The sequence below is a fragment of the Mycteria americana genome, assembly GCF_035582795.1.
Source record: "Mycteria americana isolate JAX WOST 10 ecotype Jacksonville Zoo and Gardens chromosome Z unlocalized genomic scaffold, USCA_MyAme_1.0 Scaffold_18, whole genome shotgun sequence".
Classification (NCBI taxonomy): Eukaryota; Metazoa; Chordata; class Aves; order Ciconiiformes; family Ciconiidae; genus Mycteria; species Mycteria americana.
Window position 1 is genome coordinate 11013824 of NW_027445436.1, and position 23547 is coordinate 11037370.

The 23547-nt window shown below is 46.3% G+C and overlaps 1 protein-coding gene across 4 annotated transcripts in view; it reads left to right on the plus strand.

Moving 5' to 3' along the window:
• The first annotated feature begins 3618 nt into the window (after positions 1-3618).
• The window catches only part of SETBP1 (SET binding protein 1), a 279898-nt gene continuing 259969 nt past the window's right edge, over positions 3619-23547 (plus strand). For all 4 annotated transcript variants that reach the window (XM_075488907.1, XM_075488908.1, XM_075488909.1 and 1 more), the window contains exons 1-2: positions 3619-4147; positions 20620-21280. In XM_075488907.1, the coding sequence (XP_075345022.1) occupies positions 20789-21280 (492 nt within the window). In that variant the 5' untranslated portion in view covers positions 3619-4147; positions 20620-20788. The remainder of the gene's footprint in view (positions 4148-20619; positions 21281-23547) is intronic.

Consider the following 23547-nt stretch of genomic DNA (forward strand, 5'->3'; position numbering starts at 1 on the left):
AAAACACATAAGGAAACTGGTCTGATTTAAGCAATTAAAACAATTGTAAATGGTTATTTTTAATGATTTGTTTGTGGTTTTTAATCATATAAAGTGTTACCAGTGTTTTACTGGGGGCCTTGGAAGATACTTTTTTTCTTTCACATTAACTTACAAATCACCCAATAATTCTGCATAACATTAATTCATACCTTGAACCTAGAAAGACTTATATACATATTTAACTCAATATGCTATTTATATAAAAATAACAGGCTCATGGCCTTCATTATAAAACATCTGCCTGTCTCATGCAGTCAAGGTTATGTACAGATTGTTAGACACAAATAGGAAACTCATCTCAGGTCCGCTGCAGGAACCAAACCAACTTTATGAATGCCATAGTATTTTTTAAGTGAAAAGAACAAAGAGAAGGAAATTTCCTTTTTCAGATTATCCACTTACATTGTACGAACTCCCTGACACACAGCAGAGGGAGGAGATTTTTTTTAAAAAGAAAAATGTTCTAGATCTAGAAGACAAAACCATACGTAAGAAAACCTTTGATGTCAACCCTGATCCACAATGATTTATGCACACATGTCCTACAAGGTGACCACTCAAAGAAATGGGTATTTTTCTGCTTATGAAATTTATCCTGACCGTTTTTTTCAGAGTTTGAGGTCTACAGGTAACCAGGTGTGATTTTTTTTTTCCAGTTATACATAAGACAGGCCTAAAAATAACTTTGTGTCAATCAAAAACTTCCTTTAGTAGTTTTGAGGCTTTTTTTTTTTTTTAGACTCCCCCATGTGTTCAAAGTAAGTGAGCATTAAATAAGTCATTATCTCAATTGCTTCCCAAATTGAACTTCTCAGTTTGAAATTATTTAAGTGGGGCTGCTTAAATACATTTGTATATGTATATGTATACTCTCCAGAAGAAAATAAATACAAGATAAAAAGAGCAAAGGCTCACAAAACACTTTTTAACCCAAACTTATTAAATATAAACAAAACACTATTTTCTAACAAAGGAAAATCAAAAGCGTTTTTTTCTTTCTTTTTTTTTTTGGAGTATTTTGGTCCATAATTTGGTTTTCTGTGTTAATCCAATCAAGCCAATTATTTCATAACCATGTGTTGGCTTATTCCAAGGAGGAAGACGATGGTCAATGGAGCTCTTTGATGAACAGAGTTTACCTGCCAAAAGTTTTTGAAACCAAAATTCTTCACAGGAAAATGTCACTGGCAGCTCTGCCAAGAAATGTTGAAACTATTTCTTTTTGTTTCATTCAGATACAAAATGACAAAACGTAGCTCCAGTTGGGTGATTTAATTTAAACAAACAAGCCTCCCTTCCATGTCAAAGCGCTGATTCGCAATGACAATTCTTGTTTGGTTTCAATCAGAAATGTCAACATTTTCAGTGTGACATTTCCAATTCAAAAGTTTTTGAGTTGCATATTTGTTTGGGATGGAGGTGGGGTTGATCTGTTGGTAATCGGCTTTTTGTGTATTTTATTGATTTGTTTATTTGTTTTCTCCTATTGGTGGAGAAAAGCAGGAGGAAAGGACCATGAGAGGAGAAGGACGGGCACAGCCTGTTGCCTCTACCCAAGCTCATCAGTTTGGGATTTGTAGGTATCACGGCAGAGGTCAGTCGTGTGGAGAGATCCAAAGGGAAATAATGGCTTGGTGTGTTTTTTATCTAGGAGCTTTTCCCAGAAAGCATGAGGAAACACGGAGGGGCTGAGGGCACATACTCACCCATGTAGTTGAGTCTGCTGAGGGTTGGTGAGGGCTACGCTGGCATCTCATGGGCCACACAAAGCTCTCCTACCCAGCTGGTGTTAGATTGGGACCTGTGTCCTGGATCTGTTGCTACACATTTAAGGGATCATGGCATATGAATAAGCCTCCATGGCTGGTGGGAGTCAGCCCAGGTAGTCCCTGCATCAGTTGAACCCTGAATTTAGGTCACTCGGATGATGGCCTGTGGTTACCATTTGTCCCAGAGCAAAGGGGAGAAACTCAGTGTACTTTTAGCCTCCTGCAACACTCTGGGACAGGGATCCTTGTGGCACCATCTCTGCAAGGGATCAAACATGCAGAGGTACCCGGGGGGGTACTCCCTCCTCCCCCGCAATGTTACCTTCACCTGTAAGTACACTTCCACAGCTCCATCCCACAAACCTTCCCTTTTCTGGGGTTCCTCCTCATCACCTGTGTGATTACTCAGGCAAGCCAACAATTTACTCCTGTGAGTAAAGGTTTGCCAAACTGGCAACCCAAATGGCAGCGTCATCAAGACCACTGGCAGAGCAAGGGTGGGAAAGCAAAAGCCCAAGGACTTGGATTTTGCACAGCTCCGCTGGTCCGGAGCTGAATTTGTTCTGTATTTTGGGCACTGTTACTGCTTCATACTGAAAGGTGGGGGGGGCTTTAATCCTTAAAATAGGTGTTGGGAGTCCTTGCTTGTCTCCCCCAGCCCCAGAGAGGGATTCCTCACCTCAGGTCTGAACAGCAGTCACTGGACCCCAAAAATCTCCCGCATAGGTCATGAGTCCGCAGGGGCTGCGCTGTGAAAAGGATGGGGGGGGGGGGGCGTAGGAGAGGGAGAGATTGGAGTGGGATAAATACCACTAACCTGAGTATCACCTTCTCTGCGTTTTCTCCCCTGCCCCCATCACTGCTGCTGTTGTGTCAGGTAGTGGCACTGTTGAGTACATTAACCCAGGGCTGAGCATTGCAGCCACACCGAATATGTGTCTGTGTGTCTCTGTGTGTGTGCGCGCCTGATCATTACCATTTATCCCCCCCCGCCCCACTGCTGCAGGACTCCGGGAGCGAACGAGAGAAACAGAGGAAAGAGAGAGACGGGGCCATCAGCCCCCAGATCTGCTTAAACAAATCGCCGCCCCTTGCAGGGAGGGAGAGGGAGAGAGGGGGGAACAAGACCAAAAGACAAAATAAAAGACAGAGAAAGGAAAATCCATCGGGGAGCAAAAAGCAGCCCCCAGACTCCCCCTTTCCGAGACTGTACTCTCAGCGAAGAGGGGGGGGTGTGTCTGTGTGTGAGCATCGATCCCGTGCCCGTTAGGAAAAGGGGGTGTTTTTTCCCCCCACCTCTCCTTTGCCCTCCCTCGGCGCGGCCCGGCGCGGCGCGGCGGGGGGAGCGGGCGGCCGCGGCCCCGCAGCCCGCCGGAGCTCCGGCACCAGCACGGGCCCGCTCCGGAGACGAGAGCCGGAATAAAGGGAACAGCTTCCTCGCCGCCAAAGCAGCCCTTTTCTCGTCGCGGGGTTTTGCTCTTTCTTTTCCGTTTTTTTTTCGTGGTTTTTTTTTTTTAAACTCCTGGCCGGGAAAAGCAAAACCGAAAACGCTTCCCCCCCCCCCGCCCCCCCCTTCAAAAGGCCCCCAAACAACCAACAACAACAAACAGAAAGCAAAAAAAGCCCCCCCTCAAAAAAAAAAAAAAGAAGGAAAAGAAAAGGAAAAGCGAGAGACAGAGAGACAGAGACAAGCTCCATCGATTTCAAATCCAGGATTTTATCCAGTGCATTGATTTTTTTCTTCTTTTTTTTTTTTTGTTCCCCCCTTTTTTTTTCCCTCCTTCCCCCCCCTCCTCCTTTCTTTCACCCCCCTTCCTCCTTCTCACCCCCCTTTTCCTTTTCCTTTTATTTTGGATCCTGCTAAAATTAGCCGGGACTGCTCTGGGTGTTGCGTGTTAATTTGATTTACTCCGGGATTCCGGCTTCCAAGACGCCATTTTCCTCCCTTCTCGCTCTATCTCGCTCTATTTATCTATCTATCATTTATCTATCGAGCTATCTATCCGTCTGTCTGTCCGTCCATCTCCCTCTCCCCGGGTGCCTTCCCTCCTCCCCCCCGCCCTCCTCCCTCTCCGCTCTGCGTGTGCTGCGCGGCCGTGCGCTCCCCTAATCTGACAGATGAACACCGCCATGGGTTTGCCGCAACACAAGCAAAAGCACCTTTGGGGGCTGTGGCGAGGGATTGAAACCGGGATCTAAAAGAGAAGAGACAAGAAGGGGGGAATCCGAGGGAGGAGGAGGAGGAGGAGGAGGAGGAGGAGGAGGAGGAGGAGGAGGAAGAAAGAAGGAGAAGAGGAAGCTGCTAAGAAGCCCCCGCTGCCGTTTTGGGGATATGGGTTAGTAAAAACAACAACAACAAAAAAAAGGCAACAAAAAACCTGAGCCATCAAGGAAAGGTCTGTCTTGATGATCCGGATTGCGGGAGGGTTTTACCCCTCTCTCTCTTCCCTCCCCCCCCCCCCCCCCCGCCTTTTTCCCCTCTGCATGCAAAAGTTAATCTCCTTTCTTTCGTGTTGTGACTTTGCAATGGCGCGGAAAGGGCTTTATTTATTGGGGGGGGGGGGGGAATATTTCTCCGCTGTGCAATGCATGCGAGTCCTCCTCTCCCCCTCCGACCCCTTCCCTCCCCATGCTTTGTGGCTGGTGGGGGGGATGTATGTGTGTGGTTGGGGGTGGGGGGTAAGACCGTGCTGCTGGGAAGGGGTTGCAATTTTTTTAGGAGTTTGCATAATGTATTTACCTCCCCTTATCCCCCCTCCACCCCTTTGGTAGCCTGTATGTGTTTCCCCGACGGTGCCGGGGGTAGGTGGCAGCTATGTGTATGAATGTGGAAAGGAGAAGGGGGAGACCCCCCCCCGCTTCGTAAATTGCAGGTAAAGTGGAGCTAGAGAGCAACATTGTAACCTTGGGGGGGGGGGGGGGGGTGAGTGAGTGTGTGTGTGTGTGCGCAGGGGTCCGCGGTGGTACTGGGCGCTGGGCGGGGAGGGGGGGGAGCGCCGCTTCCCCGGGGCGGCCGCCGCGGCCCCGCGCTTATTTTGACATTGAAAAGGACACGCAGCCCCGAAAAACGGGTATTTGCAGGAGCAAAGAAGTGTGTGTGGGAAGTGGGGGGTGGAGAAGGAGGGGAGTAATTAGCAATGCGGGACCCCCCCCGCTCCCTCCTGCTCGGTGGTGAAGTGAGGCGCATTAATGGTTATTAATAAGCCGGTGATTGCCGCCCCCGGGACCCCGGTGGCCCCTCTCCCCCCCCCTCCCCCCCCGGGTGGAAGTGGAGTTCAGCTTTGGGCGGTTTGAATATCGCCGATATTATCGGGGGGGGGGAATGTGTTTGGGGGGGGGAGCAAAACGCAGCCTGCAGCCGCGGGCGGCTATTGTCAACTCCAGCCCTGGCGCAAGGCTCCCTGCCCACCTCCGTGCACACACACTCACACCCCTTCCTCGCCGGGTCTCCCTGGCGGGCAGTGGGAAATCAGGTCCCTCCGGCTAGGCGGAGGCCCCCTCCCGCCCTTGTTTCCCTGCGTGAGTGTGTGTGTGCGTGCATCACGCCGGGCACTGGCGGTCCCCTGCGCTGCCCGCCCCTGCCTGTGTGTATTTATGTGTCTAAAAAGGCAGTTGAGAGAAGGATTTCCGATTCGTTTCCGCTTCAAATAAACGGCACTGATAATCTCGGGCCTGACGCCTGATGCTAAAAGGGCATTTCGCCGCCGGGAACCGGACCGGGGAGCGGCCGCCTGCGGCGGGGGGGGGACCCGGCCCGGCCACCCCCCGGCGGGCAGGTCTCCCGTCCCCGGGAGGGTTTGCAAGGGGAGATGCGGGGGGGCTTCCCCGCGGGGGAGGAGGATATGCATGGGGGGTGCATGGGGAGGCGGCTGGGGGAGACACTGCCCACCCACCCCGGTGCCGCGGGGTGGCGGTGCCCCCGCCCCGGGCGGGGGGTGTGGGCCGGCGGCTGCCGTGAGCACGGCGAGCCTAGCCGGGCACTGGGAGGAGTCCGCCGCAAGCAAATGCGGCCGGCGGGGAGGGGGGCGGGGAGATGGGGGGAGCCGGGCAGGGCTTCTCCCCCCGCAGCAGAGGTGTTTCATTAGCCGCGGGTCCGCGGTGGCCCTGCCGGGGCCGTGCCAGGCCCGGCCGGGCCGGGCCGGGCAGGGGGGGGGGACCCGCCGTGTTGCCTTATATGTCCATCCGTCAAACCGCAAAGGATGTGCGAGGCGAGCAAAGCGCTGAGCCTGCTAGTCCTCTGCTGTCAGGGAAAGTAATTTGGTCCTTTTCGTATTGACAGGAGGATTTCAGGGGTAAAGGACTGTTGGCAAATCCAATCCCGTGTTGAATATTATGGACCCAAATGGGAACAATTATTGATCCAACAGCCCCTGCAGCCAGGACTAACTTGGTGCAGGCTACAGTAATGATATAATCGGCCGTCTAACGTTAGGCAGCAATAGCACGAACCTAAGGAAACAAGTGTCTAGGACCTTTTATCTTAGACGGGAGAAAAAATGTCTATCAGGGAAAATGTGCAAGTGGCTGCTTCACACACACCTTCCTCGGCCTTCGCTGAGATTACTCCCCTCAGTCTGAACCTACTTCCACTCAAAGGAGAAACTTTTTTCATCTCCATTTGTTTTTTAGCTGAAAGGAGAAAAAGCCCTCCAAACAATGTAGTTGTACTTTAATCTCTGCTTTTAGCTTGGAAGGGTTATGTAAAAGCAGGGAAAAAAAAAAAAGCAGAAACACTCAGTGAATGGAGACTTGTCCTCCATCACTTATTGGCTTTTGCTTTTTTTTTTTTTAACTTCTCAGACTCAAAGTTTTAATTGAAACCAGAAATCTATTGAGAAGTAACTGAGCCAAGAAAACCTCTGTTTTCTCTGCAACTAGGGATGGGGAATAAATAATTTTTTGCTGATGTTATTTCAAGTTGTTTGAGCTCTTTGGTTCCTGCCAAAAAGCCCAGCATAGATTATTAACACATTATCATTTTAGGAGGATGCACTCTCTGAAATGTAATAAAATGATGTGTTAGGTTTGTGCAGAGCTATAAACTATGCTATTTGTTGGCAAACAAAAGAATCAGTGGCCATGATTTATTATTAATAATAATCATAACTGAGCTATTTAGCTTGACTTGATATTTACTGGGTTTCTCTACTGAGGTTCCTCAGTATTATTTCCAATAATGTACTTTAAGCTGGGAACTGTTCTTTTTTAATAACTGCTATTGCCATGTGCTTAATTAACTCAAGGAGTTAAATGCTTGAAAAGGTCCAACCATCTTTTTTTTGCTTCAGATGCTGCTTAATCTCCTCTTCTGGTCTGTTTTGACACATCCTTTGAGCTCCTTTTCCCCAGCACACACGTCTCTTAGGTGTAAGTGCCAGTTTACCAACAGGACTCATTTTCCGTTACAAGATTTGGCTAATCCCAGTTTCAGTGTCTTTTTTTGCCCTCTCAGTAGGGCTCAATTGCTCACACATAATCTTTCCCTTCTGTTTTCTTTCCCCTTTGGACAACACCCTCCAGGACTGAAAAACTCTTGCCTTGTGCTCGGAGGCTTGCAATTACACAGCAGTTTTGACTCTTGACCCAACTAGTAGCAAGAAAGGCTATTGTCTAATGAACCACGTAAAAACAGTTCTGCAATCTAACAGATTGCTGTGATGGAAATGAAAACTCTCCCAGTGAATTGATGACTGATTTGTTTAACCATATGCCTAGACGGTCTTTCTTGCTCCCCGTTAACTACCCATCTCTGGAGTATCTGTGATCTGTGGATCTGCGATGATGTTGAAAGGCAGCATTAATAACTGTCAAAATGTGCTCCATGATGCATGGCCCACAGTAGGGCCAATTGAATAGGATTTAAGTCATGTTCAGAGAATTCAGCATGTCATTTTTGCCTACCATAACATGCAGGCATGCAGGGTTTTGAGAGTGTTAAGTGCCACGATTAAGCATGCATTTGATGATGAGAAAAGGGCATCAAATCCGTGCACAAAAAAAATAGGTGGTCGGATGAAACCTATGGCAAAATCTAGCCTCGTTGCTGTGAAGTCCAGGCACTTTTAGGGCAGCAGTGATCCAAGGTTTAGAGCTAGTCCAAAACCTAGCAAGAAAGGCAAGAGTCTGTGGGAGAACTTTAGCAGAGAAAGTTCCCAGTGTTTTGCTGCAGGGCTTGTGGTTTCTACTGGGACTGGTTTTGCTGCTATTATAGGTTCTGTTCTCATTACTTTCTCTCTTTCCAACTTGATAAAAAAAAGTGTTTCCTTTCCCATTATTATCATTGAGGAAATAAAATGACTCATCCTTTTAGGAAATTGTCATCTTGATTAAAGACAAGCTTTAAAACCCCTCAACTCCAGGTTTTAGCCTGGGGGGACTGTCAGATCTGAAAACGATTTCCAAACTTTCGAGGTTGGGACTGCTTTGCCTTCTGATACGGGCATGAAATCAGGTTGCAAGCACGCGTTGTTAGCACAGTTGCTTCTGAGGTGCACTCAATCCCTTAGAGATGGTTTCTTTCTCCTTCTCCCAACGTGAAGGCTTCACTTGATGTGGCTTCAAAAGTTCATTGTGTCTTCGGACCTGCTTACAGATCTGCTGGATGCTGGGAACAAGTGCAGCTCCCCAACAGGCACCCGGATTCTGCATTCACGTTTAACTGGTCATAGAGAGAGCAAAGCGAGGGGGAATAAATAGGTGGGGGCAAAAAAAAAGGAAGGCAAAATCATTTCTTAAATTGAATAAAAGCAGTCAGAGAATAATGCAGCTTGTCTTTCAGAGCTGAGAAAATGTGTGAAGGAAGTAGGGGGTGGTAATTTCTGTTTATCAGCTCTTGAGAGGGAGCAGAGTTAGGGGCTATTTTGCCCTTTTGGAGTTGGATTTACTTTGCAGCACAGATTGTCCAAACACAATGATGAGCTTTTACTGTAAGCTGTGGGGCAGCTGGATACGAAAAGCAATCTTCTGACATTATTTCATGTAGGCTTTTGTTGTCTTTTATGATATTGAAAATTTCAAAGAGTTCTGAGGCTAGTCACCTCTCTCTCTAAAAGGCCAAATCGAAACTCTGGACCTCAAACACCCCAAGGATTGGGAGGATTTGATCCAGGCTTGATTATGATCTTTACAGCCCTAGTTTACTTCCCAGTCCAGCTGGGGATCTTTGCAAGGTCTCAGGCCTCTGTATCTCTATGATCTTTGCCCGGCTGCCTGTCCACCGAACCCATGTGCTGTTGGCAGTATGTGACGATGACCCTGTTGACTTCAGATGTGAAGGGGAAAGTGATGGGGCTGAAGCACAGGTGACAAAACAGGAAGGTGGCCAGAGAAGTACTCAGGGGAATCTGGTCACTGGTGTTGCTCACAGATTCCAGGATCAGGTTTACTCTTGCTTATGAGTGGGGACAGTGGTGGGGCTTGTGTACGTGTGCAACCAGTGCAGGTCTTGCAGGAAAAAAAGTTGTGCAGAGGATAATGATGAGCCTGAGTTGTCCTCCCTATGTAGGGCTGGTGAGTTTGATTGATTGATAAACTTTTTTGAAAGCAAGCTCACTATGTGGAAAAGCCATGCAGGAGGAAACCAGTTTCCATGCAAACACGAGGTCAGAAGGTGGTGGCAAGGCTCTGACCTGCTCTGGTGAATACCAGAGCACAGCATGGCCCAAGGCTCGGCTGTGCAGTAGATGATATATTTGGATGCAAATGCCTGGCAGAGTGGGGTGCTGGGGTTGTGGCTAAATGCCATTGTGGGGTGACTTAGCTTCTCACTGTCTCTGAAGGAGTGAATTCCTGTTTCTGTAAGGGTTGCTGTGCAGTCCTGGGCAGTTAAGGGTTCTATGAATGTGGCAGTGATGAGAGCAAAGTTTCTTCTACTGTAGTACGGTATCTCCTGTAATAGTGTTTGGGAAAGCTGTTCAGAAGAAAGTGTGGTAGGCAAGCATGGGGTAACACAGGACTCAAATACCTCAAAATTAGAGATGGGTTAAAGATCGGAAGCCTGAGGTTTTATGTTACTTTGAAATTTTTGTTAGCCTTAACCTTTAAAACTGAGAGATATATATGTATACAATGAATCATTCTGTTTCTGTCCTGGTATTTTAGCAGATGGGGAAGTTGGTTTTAAGATGGAAGGGAGAAAATGATGATACTCAAACCAGGGGTCAAGCTGCAAGTTGTTACAGGCATGTCTTTCCTCCATATGAATCCACATATCCTGAATATCCTACTGATGTGATTTCTAAGACTTGGACACTGGCCTAACTTCCTTGTGTGTTTCCAGACCCAGCGTATTCTGGAGTGATGCTGTGATCCATGCCTACCTCTCCTTGAGTCTTGCTAAATTTTTGGCTTTGGAGAATGCAATGGGGTTTCCACTGAAACTCCTCTGAAATCCTATTAGTTTGCTAGACAAGGAAATCCTTCCTGTAGGTTTTTTTTTCTTTCTTTTTTTTTTCTTCTTTTTTTCCTTTCTTTTTTTTTCTTCTTTTTTTTTTTTTTTTTTTCTTTTTCTCTCTAAAGCCTTCCTATGGAGCTCTATAGTGAGGATTCAATAGATTTCTGCACTGGGGAATAATTGTCTACTGAATTCTTTAGTTCTTTTTCAGAAGGGATCAGAGACATGAAGCTTAACTGGGGGAGTTTAGTAAGTGTTCGAACAGGATTGTATACATGCAAAGTATTATAGCAGGCATCTGGGAAAAGTGTTATTATACATGCCCATTATTCCTAAGGTTGCAAAACAGTTTAAAATATTAACCCATATATTCACATCCTTGTAACTTCCATAAACCTTCACCTAACGGGCTGAAAAATGTCATGCTTTCTCTTTGCTTGATGGCAATTTTCTTCCTGAAAGATTGAGTAAATTCTCTCCAGCTGTCAGTTGTTCCTTTTTTTTTTTCCCCAATTTATTCAGAAAAAGTGAGGGTGGGGGAAGAAGAGGAAACACTTTTCCCTTTTAAATTATTCTAACCACATGCTTTTAAACAGGGCAGCAGTCTATAACCTGCTGGGCTTTGAGCTGATAAATGGATATAAACATAGGGCTTGTTGAAGGCCTCTATCTTCTTTTGGTCTGTGAGGGGGACCAAAAAATGGATGTCATGGTTTCTGAAGCCATAACAAATTAAAAGTGTCATTGTAGGCATCCTAAAGTCCATCAAGATCTTTTAGTCTGTTGGCTTAAAGAGAGTGGCACTGTCCCTACAAATCCTGCTGGATAAGTGTCATAAATGGCATTTGCTATAGGTGTTGGTTTACATTAGATTCCAGTTCTGTGTCATGGGAGGTAGTCACAGAAACATAGGTCCTGCTCCTCCATCCTTTTATCAGAGATGAAGACACATCTGCTCTTAAAACATGCTGCCTTTTAAGTGTGGCTTTCAGGCCAGAACATTTTCTTCAGGCTTAGCTCAATGAACAGATCTCCCAGGGCCCTCTGAAAAAAATAGTGCGAGCAACAATTAAAATAACAGTAAGCTGCAGCATGGCCCTAGGTAGGGACTGGGGCCCTATTCAAACCTGCATCCATCTCCATCTGGGGAGCAGTGGTATGGATGCCTCAGTTCAGGGGTCTCTTGACCCATCAGAGCCCCCAGACCAAACTTTGCTTGGTTGGGACCTAAGTGAAGGACTCAGATTAGGAGACAGAGACCCATATGTCATCAATGGAGAGAGGGGGCACCCATGACTGACTTGACCTTGGATTCCCCCAAATTCTGATCCCACCCCAACCTTTAACATCCTCCTGAAGTCAGTGGCATTACAAGGGAATAACAATCCAAAGTCCTGGTCCTGCTTGAATAGAGATTTGAGTCGTGAATCTGGTGCTCCTGATCCTATTTGCCACCTCAGAGAGAGTCCGATGTGTGCAATGCCGCACAAAGAGCACAATGAAGTAGTTCAGCTGGAGAGGCCTTTTGGGCATGCAGGTACTCAGCAGGCTCTTATCTCCCGTCTGACTCAATTTCTCCCAGCACTTCTGTAACCGCTTCCTCTTCAGCCTCATTAGAGGCTAAGCTACTCCTTTCCTTTACCCATAGCAGCTGTCGGTTATCTTGCCTTTATTCTTGGCCTCAGGTCTTCCCACTGGCATGCTCCCAACTAACATTTATGCCTCTTGACATCGCTGTCCTGGCACCATGGGCTGCTCTTTGCCCTATGCGCATCCAGCCACGTCCACTTGTGTCCTGCGCTGCTTTTGCCTCCTGCTTTTTCTTCTGCAGTCCATGAGGCTTTAAGGGTATTTCTTGTTTTGCTGACCCAGACACTCTCTCCTCCCTCAAAGCCAAAAGACTGATACATTCTGCAAGGCAAAGCAGTCTCAATGCCTTCCTCTAAATACCCTAAATTATTGCTCTTCTTCTTGCATGCCCTTTATATGCCCTATTTTCCCACAGTCCCCCCTTGATGCTGGGGATGCTTGGTACATTATACAGCACCAAGCAAGACACCACTGCTTACTCAGCATGGAAACATACAGTGCAAGCCTGCATGGACAAAATCCAACCTTTCTTATTCCTAGTCTCATTTGAAGCATGCAGAATTGAGTAATACGGGATGTGTTGTTTGTACAGCCTCTAGACTGGGCACAGGATAGATCCTGGACCTAAGCCTTTTTGGTCCTCCTTGTGCCATCACTTATGGCTCTGAGGAATGGATGCTGAGCCAAGACCTGGTGCATTCCCTGTCAGATGTGTTGTTTTATTCTATTTATTTCTTTGCTTTTCCTGAAGGGAGGGAAAGCTGGTGTATTTGGCACTTGTGCAAGTGAAAATGAAATAATGGAGGAGGGGAAAAAAAAAGAAAAGGAGGAAGGAGGAGTCCCGTGGCAGCAGCAGTAAATAAAAACAAACTTCTCGTTAATGATTTATATAGAGAAATCATTTTCCACACGTTTCAGGGTGCAGAGGGAAATGTTTGATCAGAGGGAGAAGGAGAGATTATTGCCCTACCACAATGGTGTTAGAAGGAGGCTACTGTGTCTGATGGCAGCTCTCCAAGAGCAGAGTTGATCTAGGAAAGTTTGATAACACAGATGATGGAATTGTGCAGGGGTTTGCTTTCTGTGGCTGGTCTCTGTGCCAATAACCTTTCCTTAAATACCCATAAAACTTTCCATTTGTAGCCTGGAGTGGCTGCCACTACCTCCAGGATGGTGCGCTTGGCAGGAGCTGGCTATAACGGAGTAAGCATTTGAAGTCCCCTTCTCGTGCACATTGACACTTTTCCCCAAAGAGTTTTATGTCTGTTGTTAATGGAATAAGTTTTATCCTTGTAGCGGCACACACTGCTGCACCCAGCAGAGTGCTCAGGGTATTCTCTTGGATCATCTCAGGAGTCACCTTTGATTATACATCACACCGAGAGTGATGATGCTTGGTCTGGGAGCTCAGCAACCTGGTGTTGACCCGACGTAGGCAAATCTCCTGGCTTGGCTCTTTGTGTTGTAATGACCTGGGGCACAGTTGGCATCTCATTCTGTTTTCTAGTGTCCTGGAGGCCTAAACTTCACAAGGGTCATGGGTAAAAATGACACACCAACTCTTGATTTCATTGGGATCAAACACTAGTCCTTGATTCAGAGATGTAAATCCAGTGAACCGAGCCCAGCTTTATAGCAGTCCTACAGCAGCATTTGTCTCAGAGGGCACAAGTGGGATGAGGTTGGTCCTTTAGAGACCAGAAGTCATCATGAGGAGGTGTTTACAGGTCTGATGACCATACTCCCTTCCCCAACACCCAGCTACAGCTTTAGGTTGTGAGTGAGTAGATTTATAAAACCTTGGCACAGTTCTCAGGCAGGAGCTTGTAAAAGTCTTTGGGCAACATGATGGGCATCTCTCCTCCTACTGCAAATGGGTGCTTTGCTATGCTGGCTGTTGCCACAGCTGTACCTTGGGCAGTATTGCTTTTATGGGCCTTGTGATTTACGGCCGTGTCAGTTGTTTAATCATTCAGTTGACCCTCTCTTCAGCGCTGTACAATAGTTACTTACATAGAAAGGTGACTATCTGATCTAATTATGGAGTCTCAAACCTAATTATGGAGTCAAATATGATTCCATAATCTACTCTTAATGTCTCTATGTTGAGAAGACAGATACACACGTGTGTAATGTGCACACTTACATGCCTCCATAATTATGGATATGCTTAGGATCTCATTTATTTCCATCTCTTTATTTTGGGAGAGATGCTCGCAGCCTCATCTGGCCATGAGAGATCTTTGGGTTATCTTGTCTTTTCCCCTCCAATGTGGCTTTTCCTGGCTCTCTTTTCCAGGCTTGGGCACGCCAAGGCAGAGCCATCAGTCAGCGTTACTCAGTCACTCTGGTGGAGGTGCAGAGGGCTAGTAGCACTTAGATTCAGGGCAATCGGATGGAAACGAGTGAAGATTAGTCTGCTGTTGTTCTGGTAACTGCCATTAATCCTTGCTCCTTGTTTTCATGTGGATAGACCACACCTGGGAGAGCTTGCGTCCCTTCACTTCAGAGAAAACCCTCACATCATAACCCATGCAAAATCAGAGGCAGAGGTGGAAGGACTGGAACAAAAGCAGTGTTGGAGGCAGGGGGACCACACGGAGAGGAACCACCTTTCTTCTGTGTAACCCCCTGTGCATCTAACTCACCCTATTAATGAATCACATGCCTTAGTTAGTTAGTTTTATAGATAATCTGCAGATTACAGGCATTCACATATGGTCATTCCACTCGCAATTATTCATATCAGTTGAGGATCTCATACTGTATCTATTGTATATTCACATCTATTATTTTATACATGCCTATATCCAGGTATATCTTATAGATGGGAATTTTAGCAGCGTGCTTAAAATTGTCATGCAGTAGAGAGACCAATTTGCCCAGCACTGGAGATAGAGGCCAAATAATACATCACAGAAGCACAGAATGGCTGGGGTTGGAAGGGCCTCTGGAGATTGTCCAGTCCACCACGCTGCTCAGCGCAGGGTCACCTAGGGAAGGATGCTCAGGGTTGTGCCTGGTTGGGATTTGGACATCATGAGGCCATCTCTGATTCTTTATTAAGAGATGACGTTCATTTGTTTTGCTTGAAGGGGAAGTCCTTCTGCCTTGTTTCTGTCCTGATTGACGCAAGGCGGGTGAAAGGGAGAGGGTGTTTCCTATGGGATCTATAGCATGAACGGAAAATAGCTGTCACAGTCATTTTTCCAGCTCCCTGCCGAAGCTGGGTTGTTCTTTCAGAGTATCATGGCCACAGGAAGTAACTAAGGCTGTGGTCCAAAGATGAGATAAATCTAGCTCCAGGGCTCTGAGCAGCAGATTAAATACACTACTGGTACATGATAATGATCCAGTATAAACTCATTCTCCTGGTTCAAATTTGTTCAAAGAAATTTGCAGTGGCTTAATTTTATCCCAGCAGACTTTGTATTGCGTCATACTATGTCACTTGTCTGCACCACACTGGCTTTATGGGCTCACAAGTTTTACCTGTGCTCTGGAACTGCCTTTAAGTTGGCATGAAGAAAGTCTTAACCCCCATCTTATGTGCTCTGGTCCATTCGATAGAAGTGTGATCAGATGCCTGTTCCTGATCTGCATCAAACTTGTGCTGGTGGTGATCTGGCAGTGCATGGACCATGACCACAACCATGCCTGAAATTCCTAGTTTTTTTGCAAAGCAATATTTATTATTGCAAAGCATTAATGAAGAAATAGGTTGGAGCTTTTTTTTTTTATTCCTAATGTGGGTTAACTGAGTTCAGTGCAGCTCGCTGCATGCCAGGCTGTTGGGTTTTTATGTCCCATGATGGATTCTGAAGTTTCACTGACACTTCTCATAAAAGCAGGTTTCTGACCAAAACTTTCCCTCGGGTGTAATGTGGGTTGTCCATTGGCCTCTGCTCCAGAGGCAGCTGCATTTCAGCAGTGGCATATATAATCGAGGAAGCAACCCAGGAGTCTTTGGAGTGAAAGGTGATATCTCATCATTAAATATTGCTGTATAGTCTCCAGTGCTTTGTGGTGAATGGTTTTAAAAAGATGGAGTGTAAAGATGCTTTCAGAATTTCTGATATTTTGCAGGGATTAGGGACTTAACTGTATGTCACATGAGAGAATGTGAGATCCAAAGGCAACATGATAGACATGGGGTTCGAGAAGATGTGGGCTCCACTTCATGTTCACTATAACACTCTCAGACTCGTGCCTCAGTTTCCCCTCACTTGAACCTGTTCAATAGAATTTTTTTTCTTTTTCATCTTAAGGCATTTTGGACTCTATGGATAAAACGAAAGCAGTCTCAGTAGCTACAGTCATGGCTGGGATTAGTGTGCTATGGCATGTAGGCAGCATCTCTTAATATTGCTCCAAGCTCTCTGCTGGTGCTCCCGGTGCTTGAGCAAATCAGAGCAGCAGCACAAACGCTGGGCAGCTGAACCTGGCTTGCTTGCATTTGTCTAATCAGCATTTGCTTGTTACTAATGTGGTTGCTCCTGTACATAGGACAAAAGCCATGCCAAGTGTTATACCCACTTTCACTTCATAGAGAATGCCAAATAGGTGGATTTCTCCCCCCTACTGTGGGCTCTCACCTCTGTTTTTGTCCTCAGCAAAGTTTCAGTGTAATAACTTTATAGCCCTGGCATCTGAATACTTGCAAGCATGAGTAGTTGCCTGAGGCAGGAGAAGGGAGTGTATTCAGAACCCTTAATGGGAGGTATCTAGTATGACCCAAAGGGACTGTTACTTCAGGCCTTTGCCTCCAGAAGTGTGTTTGAGGTGCCTAGAGGAGCTGATAAGAAACACGTGAGCAGCCATAGCAAGGCTGAGCACGCAGGCGTTTGATTATTTCTCAATACTTATCAGAGGAAGCGTGAATCTCTCCCTAATTAAGAGCTAATGCCAACTTCTGTGAAATTTGTTGTCATTCACCTGTGAATTATCCTCAAATTTAACTTGACTGCAGGAAGCCTGCTAGTGTTAACACGTTCCTCCCGAAGCTTAATTCAGATGGTAAAATGCCTCTGTAGTTGCTTATTGAACGGGACTTGATGCTGGTGAGCCTCGGAGGCCTGGAAGGGCAGTTTGGGTGAGCACTTAAAAGTCTAGACAGCCCCCATCTCTCGGGTGTTTAAAAATAGAGCTAGAGGTCTCCTGGAAAATCTGCTTCCTCCCTAGATTTCCAGATCTGCGCGTTGCCAGCTAAGGTAGAAGAGCTGCTGGAGGAAAAGTGTTCATTGCTGTCCCTTCAGTGCTTCTGCTCGCAGGCAGCCTGGAGAGGGGAGAGGGGGAGGTTTCCAAAAGAGGTTACACGTTCAGAAGCCTGAAGTGAGGTTTCCTAATTAGTCAAAGTGCAGGTAGCCTGCCCAAACAAGAAAGACAAGTATAATGTCCCTGCACCCAAGTCATTTAACTATTAACCCTGGAGGAGAGTAAGGAGATACCTAAAACAATGACCCAGTTAATTCTGCGTGGAGTTTGAGCGCAGGGTTATTTGTTGCTACCTGCGGGTCTGGTGATATCATCTGCAGGCTCTCAGCAGAACAGGAGGCCAATATTTTTAAGGGGGATTTTAAGGTGGATTTGGCGTGAACTCATCTGACAGTAGTGTAATGCAATGACTTTATTAATCTGTTGCTTGTTTCTACTGACTTGGAGGCACACAGCCAAGCAGGGATGAGGATTTGGACATCATGACCCAGAGCTTGGGTCCAAGACCCACAACCAGACTTTGGAGCAGGAGCCTGGCTTTTTATTCACCCTCTGTAAAACATTACCCAATGATTCAAAACTTGAAAGACCCTTCCCAGCTTGGAGCCATGAGTTTTATTTCAGCTCCCATTCAACATAGGGTCCCAAGCGGGTTGGTTCATTACGCCAGTGGCTGTGGTCCCTTCCCTGCACCCTTAGTGGCTGCGGGTGCACCCTGCTGCCCTGCCTGCTGAGCTAGATACTGTCTGCCAGAAGCCTGCTTTTTTTTTACCAGCAGTGAGAGAGGTTAAAAGCCTGTGGGCGGAGGCCCACACAGAGTGCCCATTGTACATACGTGCATACCAGAGCAGTAACTCCCTGGAATGCTGCACCGCCAAGCTTTTACCACCTTGTGTTTGTGTTGCAGCCCAGGAGTGTGTGTACATTGCGTCCCTCTCCAAGGAGATTAACAATGCGAAATGGCAGATAAATAGGACAACCTTTTTTTTTTTTTTGATTGGACCAGTTGGAAGAGGAGGGTAACCCTGATTCCCATCGCCTCCATAGGCACAAAGGAGAGGCAAGGTGCAAGGTTGGTCAATTAGGTGGAGCAGCTCCTTGCAACTGGGTGGCTTTAATGTACTAATTGTGTTAGTAATTAGCGACTACCACATGGTAAACACTTGGGTTCAAAACTATGTAGGGGCATTAACTAACCCACCCTACAATGGGTTTGTATGAGGTAAGCGTTATCCTTGTTTCACAGGTGGTGAGATGGAGAGACTTGCTGACCGCAGGGTGAGTCAAGGCAGGTGTGCAGGAGATCTTGGGTCTGTTAGTTCTTCAAGATCACCTTAAATGAGACCAGTGGCAGCAGCTCTGGGAAATGAGTTTCTGCCTTATTGCCAGAAGATGTGCAACTTAAGCATAAGTGTTTTTATGGTGTACTACTTATCTACTATGAGCTACAGAAACAACTTCTAAGGCCAGATGGCAGTTCAGGCTCCATGATAGTGTGGGTTTTTGGGGTTTTTTTGTTTTTTTTTTTTTTTTTTTCTGCTTGGGCTGTCAGCTTGAACTATTTATGGGAACTTTATTTGAATTTGTGTCTGCTGGGACCTGGGTGGAGGTCACCCAATGATTTCATGGAGCTCTAGGATGCTTAGGGCTTTCCATTAGTAACCATATGTGCCAGGGTCAGACAAGTGACCTGTGGCCATACTCAAGTGGAAATGTGGATATATAACTAATAAAAGGTGCTTGTTATTACTTCTTTTTGAATTTTAAGCTCGTGCGAGATATTTATAAAAAGCAGAAAGAAACCAGTGGTACAACTACATGTGATTTTTCTTGGTGAGCTGTGCTTTAAAGTAGTCTACACTGATAATGCTGTTATGATTTGGTGATAGGTAGCAAGATCATTTTTGTTTCTCCTTTACGGTTTATTGCTACTAAGAATGACCTGGGAAATCCCTGGCTGTGCTCAGATCTTGCTTGCAGTTGGTCAAGGGGTGGGGTTTGGCAGTGTAGCAGAGCTAATCTAGCAGGGAGCTACTGCTGAAAGAGTAGGTCTGCACCCCCAGCACCTACTCCTGGCAGTGCCTTCTTGTTTCCTTCTCTGTATGCCAGAAGTGATATTCCTCTGACCCACCAGGGAGCTGTTTCTGCTAAAGTAGCAGAAAATATCTTTGTTTCTCTCCGAGATACTCTTCTGCTAATTTTGTAGCCTAAACTGGCTTGCCATGATGGGCGGTGGGGGGTGGCTATATGCGGGATTTTAGGGAGGGTGTATGAAAGCACCTTGACACCTTTAAAAACACCCTACGTGTATTTTTTTTTTTAACCAAATGTTTGGTATTTGGTTTAGCCTTTCTGTGTCATTGGGTGATACATCTTTTGCCACAGAATCACAGAATCGTATAGGTTGGAAAAGACCTTTAAGGTCATCGAGTCCAACCGTAAACCTAACACTACCAAGACCACCACTATACCATGTCCCTAAGCACCTCATCCAAACGTCTTTTAAATACTTCCAGGGATGGTGACTCAACCACTTCCCTGGGCAGCCTGTTCCAATGCTTGATAACCCTTTCAGTGAAGTAAAATTTCCTAATATCCAGTCTAAACCTCCCCTGGCGCAACTTGAGGCCATTTCCTCTTGTCCTATCACTTGTTACCTGGGAGAAGAGACTGACCCCCAAATGAACATTCACAGCTTCTCCCATTAACCTTGGCCTAGACTTTGTAAGGTACTGAATACGAGTGCTTCCATCTCAAAGGGTTCAATCTGCGATGTTTTAAAGAAAGCCCACATTTGAAAGGATGAGAGTACAGTCTTTGCTTCAGTCAGCCCAAGCCTTTGCTACAGAGCAGCGGTACCCAAGGACATGAGGAACTCTGGAAAACATTGAGTTTAGCTTTCCTCCATCGCCCTCAATACTTGGGTCCCTGATATGCCCTGCAAGAGACCCAGGTGGATCCTCCTGCACTTCCAGCATCCCAGGGAGCATCTTGGGCTGCAGACAGCGTGTGCCTGGCCCAGTGTGTAATGAATAATTCATCCAAAGCAGAGTTGTTCCCCCCCCCCCCCCCGAATAGCTGGCAGCCAAGGACATCTCTCTCTCACCTGGGAAGTGGGGAAATAGGGAGTTTGAAACTCTGCTGCCTGATTCATAGGGCAACACCATGTTTTCTGTGCTCTGATCACTGGGTTATTGTTTAACCTGCAGTAAGCATCTGCCTCTATTTTTTTTCCCTCTAAAAAACCCTGTGACAGTGAGCACTTTGAAGTAATGAGGAGGTTCATGGGTGTGGAGAGTTGGTTGTCCCCTCATTTATTTCCCAAGTCCAGAGTTGAAGGTGTTTGCATTTATATACCAGTTTTCTTTTTTTTTTTATATATATCCATTTTCATCAATTTAGCAATACACATGGCTATCGTTCCTTGCTTTGTGATACCAGATCTAGCCCTCAGAAATGCTGGCCAGCCTTGGTTCCCATTTTGCTTCAAGGAAGGCCCTTGAGATGCTGTAGGGGAAGCCCAAGCATGCCCTGTTTCAGTCATCTCTACACTTGCGTTTGATATGTGTACACATGCTAACTTCCTTTTTTTCTTCTCCTTTCCTTTGACAGTGGCAGATTTGGTCACTTCTGAGCTCCTTGCAGCCTCTGGGCAATCGGGACGTTGAATTCGGTGGACAGTTACCATTTGTTCCCTGGGATTGTACTTGCCCTTGCTCTCCTCATCTCCTCTCGTGCTCCCCTTCCCTCTGATAAAACTCCAGGGCATTGTGGTATTCCTATGGAGCCCAGGGAGACTTTGAGCAGCTCTTGGCAAAGGGGGAGCGAGGCAGATTTTCTGCCAGCTGCCGTTACCTCCGCGAAGCCTCCACCTGCCTCCGGCTGCATGGGGGAGACAATGCTGCCTGCGGTGGGCTCGGGGAAAGGGATCCCGGTGAGCGGCGAGAGGCTGGAGCCCGAGGAAGAGGATGAGCTGGGTTCTGGGAGAGACGTGGATTCCACTTCCAATGCAGATAGCGAGAAATGGGTGGCAGGAGACGGCCTGGAGGAGCAGGAGTTTTCCATCAAAGAGGCTAACTTCACGGAGGGGAGTTTAAAACTAAAGATCCAGACCACCAAGAGAGCTAAGAAGCCCCCAAAGAACTTGGAGAACTATATTTGCCCTCCCGAGATCAAAATCACCATCAAGCAGTCTGGGGAGCAGAAGCTTTCCAGAGCTGGGAAAAATAGCAAAGCAGCTAAAGAGGAGGACAGATCACACTCCAAAAAGAAGGTAAGTCCTATTCTTTCCCGTATTTCCCCTTTCTCCTGAAAGCAGAGGGAGAGCGTAGGATTAAACCTGCTCAAACAGTTTGTGTCTGAGGCATAACCTTTGCAAGGTTTGCAAAGCCCCACTTGGCCGCGGAGGAGGTAATACAGAACGGGTATCATCCTGCACTGCTGCGTACGCTGCAGGAATGATCTTGAACTATCCTTCAGAGGAACCAATTTGGAAGGGATCAAAAGTTCAGTCGGGCCTCTTCTATTTTTGTGCGTAATTGAGATTTAAGATTAAGCATTATATGAGTGATAAATGAAGGAGCCCACTTCTAAACTGCTTTGTGTCTGAGCGCTAATGCTTGAGCCTTTTGGCAGTTAAAGCTTTCGACTAAATTTTTAAAATACAGGTATGTGCATGGCGAACAATTGAATTCATTCCTGTATACTGGGTGAAGGGCTCCATTATTCTTGATTACAGCATTGTGCTAGCAACACTATAGTTATGCTTCAGAAAATACTTCCATTATAAGTCTCATTTTCTTCCAGATGTGTATCATTTTCTTGAAATATCCTTCTGGAGAGAAATTTTTGGTACTTTTAAGTTTGGGTAAAAAATGATTATTTTTTTTTTTAATTTAGTCAAGGAGAGGAAGAGGGAGGAGAAAAGAAAGAAAATCCTTTCTTTGTATGAGCTGTTTTTGGGAGCACCCTTTTGTTTTGCTGTTGGCTTGATTTTTCAGTAATGTGCCCTACACTTGGTCTTTAAAACAAATTTAGTTCAAGTGTTTTAAGCAGCACTGGTGGGGGGAGGGACACCTGGTGACTACTCATGTTATTTTGGGTGTAGTGGTGTTTTCTGTCCTATGCGTTAGACAAAGGAGCTTTGGTCAGGTTGAGGCTTTATCACAGTACAAATACTTCACCTCTGCCTCCTTCGCAACATGTGGGTATCATGATGAGTTCAGACAGGAACCCAGATTTGATGAAAGACTCATGAGTATGTCCAAAACCTGGACAAATTCATCTGGGATGTAGACATCCACTGATTAGAGCTCGGGAGTGACTTGGCTTTCCTGCTCATGCAGCTTGGATCCCTTGCTGTGCAGAAGGTCCCCACTTCTCCCATACCTTATACACGTGATGGATGCTCACAGGGGTACTTTAAGCCTTGAGGAGGCTAATTGCCAACAGCTCTCCCTGGAGACAGTCTCCTTGGCAGACTGACTTAGACCAAAAATCTGATAACTCTAAATCACTTTTTGAAGCATCAACATTTCCCACTGACTCAAGGCAGAGCCCAGGGAGATTAACATTGCTCACTCTGAGAGTACTTCTCTTAGAAGCTGAACTTGAAAAAAGAACCAAAATCAAGGGGATTATTTTCTTAGAATCCTGCTAAATGGCATACTCCATGTGCATGAAAAAAATAGGTCTTTTTAGCACAGCAGAGGTTTGGCCTGGTAATACACTGAGAAGAGATTTTCCCACCTATTGAGAAGGATGGGCTGTCTGCTGTCTTAGCACTGAGCAATGTCTTATTTCCACTTCCCTTTCCTCCCTGAATACTTGTAGAGGTCTCAGGGGAACTAGCGGTTGTGTGAGACCATGCTCGGTGACAGAAAAGGTATCACAAGCAATTCCTCCATGGCCGTACAGGGAGAAAAAAAGACTTGCAAACCACTGCCTACCATGCATGGACAGTGGAGAATATGATTGCTTAGAAATCGGAGCTTTCATTTCTATTTATCACCCAGTCAGACAGGTATGGAAGGCATGTTCATTCCTCTATGTGGCCATCCAAAAAGGTTAAATAAATAAAGCTAACTATAAGGAATCTATGTGTAAAAAAAAAAAAAAAAAAAAAAACAAAAAACCAAAAAAACCCAAAAAACCAAAACCACAAAAACAAACAAACAAAAAAAACCCCCACAACAACAAAAAAGCACCTTGTAGTGTGGTTACGCTCAGGGTGAGACTTTAGTTGCAGAAAGATAAGGAGTTTGAAAGAAGCGGATCATGGCCCAAACATGGCTGCATCCAGCTTACACTTGTGCTGTGAGGTCCGAGCTGGCTGGTGCTGTGTTCACACCCTGTGCGTAGGCTGGAAGCACTTTGGGACAGCACTGGCCTAATCTGGTCATTAAAACAAAACAAAACAAAAAACCCAGCAGGTGGATGCTCTGAGCAGACGGGGAGGGGGCTGCCACACCAGCACGTGCATTAGCATAACACCCAACGGCTTCTGTGTGGCAGCTGCTGAGCTGGGGCCGTGGCAGAGAA